Genomic DNA, 10,000 nt, shown 5'->3' on the forward strand with positions numbered 1-10,000 from the left:
CATTACATGTAAACATATGTCAGTAATGTGATTTACCTGATGCAGATATCTTCATGACTTCCTCCTTGCAGAAATTCTCCAGCTGCATCTTTAGTGAGGAGACCGATTTCTTCACAGCCTCAAAAGAGAGGCCTTGGTTCACAGAGATGCAGGATAAGTCTTTAGACCCAGGTGTCTCACTGACTGACTGGAAAGTCTAAATAGACACACAGAGATAGAGAGAAAAAGAGAGAGAGAACAATAAGAGATGACAGAGATAGAGAGAGAGAGAGTGAGAGAGAATAGCTGTAGTTATGAATACCAAATGAACCCAACACAAATGGTTCCTGAATCCCAAACGAACCCAACACAAATGGTTGTCCAAATGCCACTGGTTTGCCTTGACCTACATGTGGCCTGACCAAAGAGGCCGAGTGGCAGGCACCTGTGCACCTCAAGTGCCTCCAAACAAACTGTGAGCCATGATGTCAGGGCAGATGTGCTTTTATCAATTAACCACAGGTAGTGATATCACTCAATCCCCGTCTGTCTTTTTCCTACCAATTGCCATAATGATTTTGAGCAGTTTTCTAAAGAATGAAAATGTCTTCGTCATGTTCAAATGTTTTGAGTGATGAATACCAAAACTTTCTTCACACACTGAAACTGCATGGGGTAAGGTATCTGTTCAAATGCAGTGGACTGTGTTATAATAATAATAATAATAATAATAATAATAAGCATTTATCTGTAAACTTAGAGATCCTAGAAGAAAATTCAACAATATCTAGATTTAGTTAAAATTTCCACCTAGGAATATATTCCACATAAATCAATGCCCTCAAACATTCTGTGCACTAATAATCCATCATCAACACTTACCTTGAGGAAATGGATGTCATCCTCTGTGTGTGAAAGCTGCTCCAGCTCAGCATCTCTCCTCTTCAGCTCAGCAATCTCCTGCTCCAGTCGCTTCAGGAGGTCTTCAGCCCGACTCACCTCAGCCTTCTCCTGATCTCTGATCAGCTCTTTCACCTCAGAGCGCCTTCTCTCAATGGAGCGGATCATCTCAGTAAAGATCCTCTCACTGTCATCCACTGCTGTCTGTGCAGAGCTCTGTTAGGAGACACACAAAGAGGAGGAGTCCATCTAAAGCAGCCCACTCACTCAGCTCCTCCACACAGCCTGGTACCCACAGTGTGGCTCAGAGGAGCTGGGAAGTGGCTCAGCATTACAGACTCCTGTCTGGCTGACTGGAGGAGAGAGCCCTGATTGAGCCTGAAATGGCTCCTCCAGCAGCCAGCTGTTGTCCTCCTCTCCTCTGGTCAGTACTCACCTTGAGAGTCTCCACAGCCTTCCTCAGGTCCTGCAGCTCCTTCTCTCTCTCCTGGATTCTCTGCTGGATTTTACTCTGGGTCTTCCCCAAGTGTGTCTATGTTGAAGGAATACATCACATCCACAACAAACAGTTATGGTGGCATCTGTCGGTAGGAAAAACGTATGGCCAGAGAATGTGTATTAAAACCGGATGTCGTCACTTTAATCCGGTCTCTGGTTGGATAAAACTTTTCAACAGAAATGGACAAGGACCTTTGATTTATTCTGTAGGAACCATGCCGATGCCTGACTTTTAATGTTGTGTGACGTTGTTGAAGTTCAAGTTCAACATTAATAGCGATTGAATTACCCTTGTGTCTTGTAATCGCTAGCGGTAAATAAACGTTAATAACTTGAATGACTGATTAAGGATATATGTTACACATCACAAACACATGTAATCGATGGGTTTTGGGGGAAATGAGGTAATTGGTTAGCTTAAATTGCAGTATCTTTAGGCGAGCTAATTGACCTGGCTAGCTATAGCGGAATTAACAGTGCTAGCTTTGTGTTTGGTCATATAGCTTCGTAAAAGTTCGGTTAACAAGTCACTTGTGTGTTTAGTTGTATGACTTCGTAAAAGTTCGGTTAACAAGTCAATTGAGCATTAAGCCACCTGACTATAATGGGTCTATTCATATCAGCATGCTAACGTTAGACTTATTAGCAGCAAGGCTAGCTAGCTACTATGTGTTCCAATGGATTGTTGGTCTAAGCGTTAGCTTCAGTTAAGACCTACGTGTACCACATGAACAACTAAACGAGTCAATGTAGACATATAAAAAGTTGTGTAGATAGCTTTATTCACATAAGCCGTATAACTTCACAAAAATAATAATAATTTAAAGAAAACCGATCGTTTGCATGCAAGGCGATCAACACAACTTCTCAACTAAAAAGTAAAGGTCCTTGTCCATTTCTGTTGAAAAGTTTTATCCAACCAGAGACCGGATTAAAGTGACGACATCCGGGTTTAATACACATTCTCTGGCCATATGTTTTTCCTACCGACAGCATCATATTATTATCATTGTCTGACAGCAGTCCTGAAAGTACAAGCTGGTTAAGCTACTGACGCTGACTGAGAGGTGATCTGTAGTGTTGCTGAATAGCCTATTGGCGAGACTCTGTTTTATTACAAGGCTTGAGAAAAACACAAAATAAGTTTTGTCTTTGCGGAGCACAAGAGAGAGGAACACTGATTTACTGACTTCTCATGCAGTACATCTATATTTAATCGTATTCATAGTTTCTCTTGTGGAGTTGATATAAATGTCCAACACACCCTTACTGCAACTATACCCTCACTGAGTGACCTGTGACCTCTAGGCAGTTGATAACCAGGTAATGTCATTCAGTCATAGTGTCAACCACTCAGGACCCTATAAAATGCATTTCAGCCCCCTAATCACTGGGCTCATCTGAGAGGACTGGGCAGCAATATTGCAGGCAGAAACCATGATGTGCCCATCTTAATATAAATTACTGTTAAATAAGAGAAGTATTACAAAATGCCAACAAACATTAAATGGTAATTTAGGTTTTTTATGTTTATTTATTATTTAGATACAGTTCATATGTAACAGGAGATTCTCAGACTATGTGTTTTCATTCCTGTATGAGAATGCTGACAGTCTTGAGTTAACCATCTGGTTTTAATTATTCAGGCGTGTTTTGATGTCATTTTTATTCTCTCTCTTCCTCACTCTATAATAACCTAAAGAGGATGAATCTATGATGAGTCTTTCATTCCAGTTGGAAACCCAATAGCCAAATCCTACCACACAAGTCCAATCTATCGCCAAGAGAACTCCTGTCCTTACCTGTTTCTCTCTCCTCCCTGCAGAGGCTGACACAGTGTCATGGCCTTTGTGTTCATCCACCAGACAGAGCAAACACACACAACTTAGATCCGTACGACAAAATATCTCCAGAGGCTTCTCATGTTGGGTGCAGATCCTCTCCTGTAGCTGGCCTGTGGCATCAATCACCTTGTGTTTTCGCCCAGGGTGTATGTCATTGTGAACTTTGTAGTGAGTTTCACAGTATGACACCAGACATTCCAGGCAGGACTTCACAGCTTTGAGTTTTGTCCCAGTGCAGACGTCACACTCCACATCTCCAGGTCCAGCAGTACATGGAACAGCTTGGATCCTGGTCTTCTTAAACTGTTCCACAAGTTCAGCAACAATATTATTTTTGTTTAAAACGGGTCTTGGGGTGAACGTCTGTCTGCACTGGGGGCAGCTGTAGACTCCCTTCTGATCTTCCCGATCCCAACAGCTCGTAATGCAGCCCATACAGTAATTATGTCCACAGAGAAGAGTTATTGGATTGTGCAGTATATCAAGGCAAACCGGGCATGTAAAAAGGTCCTGGTTACTTGGAGCCGCTTCTGCCATTCTTCGTTTGTGCTGTGTAACGCTTCACAGGTTTTCACGTAGTTTCGTTTCGCCCGAAATCGGTGCATAACTTTGAAACGACTTCCTGGTTGGGTGGGCGTGTTCGTCTAAACATCGTCATTGACAACTATGGAGTTAGATTTGTTTCATAATTCACAAACAAACGAAACGCGATTCAAACAAACTAAACGCGAGTCACAAACAAACGAAACGCGATTCAAACGAACGAAACGCGATTCACAAATGTATTTTGTGATTCACAAATAAATGACCCCATGACATTTGTTTGCAACCTGACGAACACGAGTTACAAATCCCTGCATTCGTCTGTGAGGATTTTTGGAACTTTTAGATTCACAAATGCATTTTTTCTAAAAGATATTCTCTGCAGCCTATCAGATCTCTTCCAATTTTAGCCAATCACATTATAGTGTCTATGTGGACTACAACCAGGATGCCTCAATTTCCAAGTTCATATTTTAGACGGGTCTTCCATCCACAGGATCCAGTCACTGAGCCCTGCTCTTTTAAGCAAGGATGTTTCTGAATAAGTGCCTCAGCAACCTCACTAAATCAGACAGGTACACTTTGTACTTCACAATGTTCTCGGCAAGTCCAAATATGCTGTGGGATCTGGCAAAAATATAACTTTGAGGGTATATTTGTCCTGGATATCTGAGACGGACACAAGGTTCATAAGTTCATTGTTGAAATCCGGATCCATGAACTGCAGTCTAATATTCCAATGCCAGTTGCATTGCTTCCGTATTTCTTCACTTAGATCACTCAGTGACAGAGAGAGAGAGAGAGAGAGAGAGAGAGAGAGAGAGAGACTGTGTGTGTGTGACAGAGAGAGAGAGAGAGAGAGAGACTGTGTGTGTGTGACAGAGAGAGAGATCACTCAGTTCACCTTCTGAGAACTATTTTCTTCTGAAATCATTTTCAGTTGGATAGGAAGCGCCATTGAATCTCTGAGTCTGTAAAAAAAATAGAGGTAAAATGTTTAGGCTGGCTCTCTGTAGATGTATCTGTCATCCTCTGTAGAATCATGTAAACAAAAGCACCCCCCATCAATAAGACGCAGAACACAAATATATTGAATGTGTAGAACTCACTTTTCCCCTTCCTCATTTCAAACATAAACAGAAAGCAGAAACATTCTGGTTTACAGTTAGTGTAAGTGTCACATCATTAAGTCACCATGGGGAAGGGGCCAACCATGTAGTCAGCCAAAGGACACTCATCAAGTAAATCATTAAGCTCAATTAACAACATTTCCTTCGTCAATGAACTGAAATGACCTGAAGTGCTCCCTGTACCGTCCACACAGCTGTCTAACCATAAACCACAATCTCCTCAGAACAAGACACATCTGGACTATTTCACCAAAGTCTGGAAGCCCACTTGTAATTCCATTTGCAAGGATCATAACCTTTCTGAAGTTCAAACCCTTACTGGACACGGCCTTGGCAAGATTAACTTCAACTGTGTTAGGGTGTTTTCCCTGGATAGCCTGTGCTATTTCTGCTCTTAAAACAACTACATGAACAGTTGAAACAGTTGACACATCTGCTGTAGGCTTGTCCAGACTAAAAGCTTTACTCAAATAATACGAAATCATGAACTGATGTTTCACTGCAAGTGACACGGAAATGTTTCTGAAGCAGTTTGAGTGCACTGCAACCTGCTTTAAAAAGCTGTGCTTTGCCTTGAAGTGCATAGTCCAAAGCCCAACGAGAGGACCAAACAGCTTAATCATCTTTAGATAATGTTCTAAAAAAGGGTGCTTCGGAAGCAGCTTGACATCTCTTCCTGTGCTCAGAGATTTTGCTCTCAAGGTAAACATTGGACTTGTCAGTATGAACTGGTGCAACCACAAGCTCAACAATATCCCTCAGGTCCAGTATCCTTCTGGTACCCTGTTCCCGACTAGAAATGGAAGCAATCTGATCAAGCTCCAATTCTCATGGGCATTCCCACCCACTGTTCTCCTGCTTGGGAATGTGCCTGGGACAACCGGAGGCTTACTTGTCCGGTCCGTCTACTCGTAGGGGAAATGCAAAATGGCTGCATTAAGGCCTTCCCAGGTGATATACCTCTCAGCTATGGGCAAAGACAGACAGTATGCAGTTTCTACAGGCACCACAACCTCACCAATGTCATGCATGACCACTGGGGGATAGCCAGAGAGAACATGTCTTAGTAAAGATTTAGTCTTAGTGAAGACACACTGCTTTCTCACACCATAGCAACTGGTCCCACTCTCCTGTGCAGACTGGTTTTCATGAAGACTACTTCTGAGATTGAACACACCTGACCTCACCTCATTTGACTGCATGTCTGAAGCCTTTCCCAGGCAAATTCTGCTGAAAATACTCCCTATCTAACCATGTGGATCACTACTCCAATACCCATGCATGAAACATCTTAAACAGCTTTAGTCTAATTCTTCAACTGACTGTGGACTTGCAAACTCCTTGCTAGTTCCAGACAGAATCTTCTCAGATGTTTATAGTCTATTGTTTCATGTCTGCAGATGTCTATTTACTCAACTTCACATGCGCCTTCACAAATGATATTACTGAACGCCTTTCTTAGGGAGAAACCATATGGGAGAGAACCTCTTTCTGCAGCACTAACCTGTACAAGGTACAGAGTGTGATTTTCATGCACAGTCAACATACTTGCACAGGTTTCTTTTAAGGTTGTTCCTCAGAACAGCTACAGCTACAATGAATAACCCTCTCGACGTATTTGAGAGTATACTTAATCAACTTTAATACTAATGCAATGTTTTTTTCCCTTTGCTACATTTCAATGTCCACTCCCATACACACACACACACACACACACACACACACACACACACACACACACACACACACACACACACACAGTTCTATACAGACTTGGGTCAGTATTTATCTCACAGAAGACCCTGCTATCAAGAGGTGAGTGAGGGTTTCACCCTAGAGCTGAATCTGAAGGAAATGTCTGCTTGTATTAAACTCACAGGACATGCAGTATTGTCTATTTACCAACCCAATGTATACAAGGGAGCTGTTTTTCAGTGTAGATTGTGTGTTTTGCATCTCGTGTCACTTTAGGTCATTGTGCAGGTCATTGTGAGATTTGAAGGGACATTCAGCCAATCCAGACAGGATTTGATGGCTTTGAGTTTTGTCCCAGTGCAGACCTCACCATCCACATCTCCAGGTCCAGCATTACAGTGAGCAGGAACAGGTAGAGGTAGAAGGAGAGAGAGGAAGGACAAAGGGAGGGTGAGGGAGAAGGAGAGAGAGGGAGAGAGGGTGAGGGAGAAGGAGAGAGAGAGAGAAGGATAAAGAGGAAGGACAGAGAGAGAGAGAGAGAGAATGAGAACAAGGAAGGACAGAGGGAGAAGGAGAGAGAGGAAGGACAGAGGGAGAAGGAGAGAGAGAGAGGGAGAGAAGAGGTGGAGTGGAGTCTGATGTGAGAGTGTGTAGCTGGTATACCTGAGAGATCAACACAGTGCTTGGTGTGACATGGTGTTCCTGAGAGAACTTCATCTGCAGTGGGCCTGAGAACTGGCTGTTTGGATGGATGTGCAGTTGTGTCTTTATATCATTTAGCAGCTGGCTAGGTTTAGACAAACTATCAGATGGGTTAATCAGGAATAAGGAAAATGTGCTCTTCATTAAATAAAGTCCACTGAAGTCTCTGTTGTTTGCCATTATTGTGTGGTGAACATCACTCTGCCCAGGCTTGTTTACTTCGTCTCTTCACCTCAAAGGCAAATCAGACTGATTTTTAAAGGCTGCTCATGGCAAATTGATATATGCAATTCATTTAGATCAATTAATCGCAAACAAAGTCATTTATTAGCTTGACAGCCCTAATCTAAACCAAACGTTGTCTTCAGACATCACCCAAAAGCCATCAAGTACACACACACTACAGAGTAGCCAGTACACTCTGGTGAGATCAACTCAAAACTCTCCTGTAAGAACCTGTTTCTGCAATGAGTGATGACACTTATGGTTTCCCCCCAGAACAACCTCTCCACATAAAGTCAAAGTCAAAGTCAAAGTCAAAGTGTTTATTGTCGCATACACCAAATTTCTTCAGCGCAGCGAAATTCTTATGACTTGGCAGCCAACATCTACGCAGTAGACGGCATAAAACAGGTAACACAAATAACATATACCAAAATAACATATAACATATAACATATAACATATAACAAATAACATATAACAAGTAACAACAGTTTTAAAATACAGAAGGGCAGTTTCCAGGGTGGGGAATATTAAATTAAATAAGATAAAAAATGTGGGTTTATATATATATGTAGCAAGTGTATTTGTATGGGTGTGAAGTACAAGGTGATGGCGACTGTTCAGTGTTACTGATTCAGCAGCCTAACAGCCTGGGGGTAAAAACTGTTTGTGAGTCTGGTAGTCCGTGCTCGGATGCTCCGGTAGCGTCTACCAGACGGCAGCAGTGTGAATAGACCATAGCCTGGGTGGCTGTGGTCCTTGACAATGTTCCGTGCTTTTCTCAGGCATCTACTGTTGTAGATGCCCTGCACGGAAGGGAGATGGCCGCCGATGATACGCTCCGCTGTCTTCACCACCCTCTGCAGGGCCTTACGATCGGCAGCGGAGCAGCTACCATACCAGGCAGTGATGCAGCCTGAGAGGATGCTCTCAATGGTGCATCTATAAAAGTTTTTCAGTGTTTTAGAAGACATGCCAAACTTCTTGAGTCTCCTCAAGAAGTAAAGCCGCTTCTGTGCAGTTTTGACCGCCGAGTCCGCTTGCATGGACCAGGTGAGGTCATCCTTGATGTACACACCGAGGAATTTGAAGTTGGAGACTCTCTCCACTGCAGCTCCCTCGATGTGTATGGTGTTGTGACCCCCCCTCTGTAGCTTCCTGAAATCCACAATCATCTCCTTGGTTTTGCAGATGTTTAAAGACAGGTTGTTGTCTTGGCACCATGCTGCCAAGCCCCTTACCTCATCTCTATAGGCGGTCTCATCGTTGTTAGAGATGATGAACATGATGAACACAATATAAAGACACAACACATGGATACATTTTCAGAAGTTTAATTCATCAATGTACTGTAGTAAAATAAACTGAAATTAAGAGAAAAATAAAATGTACTAGAAAAATATGCAACTGATATGTAAAGAACATTGAATACAGTACAATCATTTCCATGTATTGAGCAATATAAACCAATGAAAAAAACAAAACAGTTTGTACTTTGTGGTCTTTGTGGAACCATTGTTCCAACACAAGTGAAGTGACCCATGGCCCATTAATCTACCTATCCTGAGGTTCTGATTGGCCCATGGCCCATTAATCTACCCATCCTGAGGTTCTGATTGGCCCATTAATCTACCCATCCTGAGGTTCTGATTGGCCCATTAATCTACCCATCCTGAGGTTCTGATTGGCCCATTAATCTACCAATCCTGAGGTTCTGATTGGCCCATGGCCCATTAATCTACCTATCCTGAGGTTCTGATTGGCCTATTAATCTACCTATCCTGAGGTTCTGATTGGCCCATGGCCCATTAATCTACCTATCCTGAGGTTCTGATTGGCCTATTAATCTACCTATCCTGAGGTTCTGATTGGCCCATGGCCCATTAATCTACCTATCCTGAGGTTCTGATTGGCCCATTAATCCACCTATCCTGAGGTTCTGATTGGCCCATTAATCTACCTATCCTGAGGTTCTGATTGGCCCATTAATCCACCTATCCTGAGGTTCTGATTGGCCCATTAATCTACCTATCCTGAGGTTCTGATTGGCCCATTAATCTACCTATCCTGAGGTTCTGATTGGCCCATTAATCCACCTATCCTGAGGTTCTGATTGGCCCATTAATCTACCTATCCTGAGGTTCTGATTGGTGTGTGACCACTTTTGACTCTTAGTGTTTCCACCTGGGGAATTGTGTGTTAGTTGGGTTTGAGCCGTGATGACTTGAGTTCATGAAATTGAATGCCAGTGTTTACTGAATGAGCACATGGTGCAGCCAGTGATATATGAAGGGATTTGTGTTCAAAAAGTTCAATAAATCTGAATCATGTGTAAAAACAGGGTGATAGTGTTGAGAGTTTTGGGAAATGAGTCTGTCTTTTGGTAGATGGCGTCATGGTTTGGGATGTTTAGTTAACAGGCCCAGTTATAGTGAGTAAGCTATCAAGAAAAACTGTAATCAGAGTAATCTAATACAAAAAAGT

General features: G+C 42.5%; 1 protein-coding gene across 1 annotated transcript in view; it reads right to left on the minus strand.

The window, feature by feature from the left end:
• LOC116221182 (tripartite motif-containing protein 16-like) overlaps positions 1–3,873 on the minus strand; it is an 8,742-nt gene extending 4,869 nt beyond the window's left edge. The window contains exons 1-4 of the mRNA XM_031571121.2: positions 3,180–3,873; positions 1,316–1,411; positions 862–1,095; positions 37–196 (exon numbers count right to left, since the gene is read on the minus strand). Of these exons, the coding sequence (XP_031426981.1) occupies positions 37–196; positions 862–1,095; positions 1,316–1,411; positions 3,180–3,758 (1,069 nt within the window). The 5' untranslated portion in view covers positions 3,759–3,873. The remainder of the gene's footprint in view (positions 1–36; positions 197–861; positions 1,096–1,315; positions 1,412–3,179) is intronic.
• Between the last annotated feature and the right edge of the window lie 6,127 nt (positions 3,874–10,000).

This window comes from Clupea harengus, chromosome 7 (assembly GCF_900700415.2).
Source record: "Clupea harengus chromosome 7, Ch_v2.0.2, whole genome shotgun sequence".
NCBI lineage: Eukaryota > Metazoa > Chordata > Actinopteri > Clupeiformes > Clupeidae > Clupea > Clupea harengus.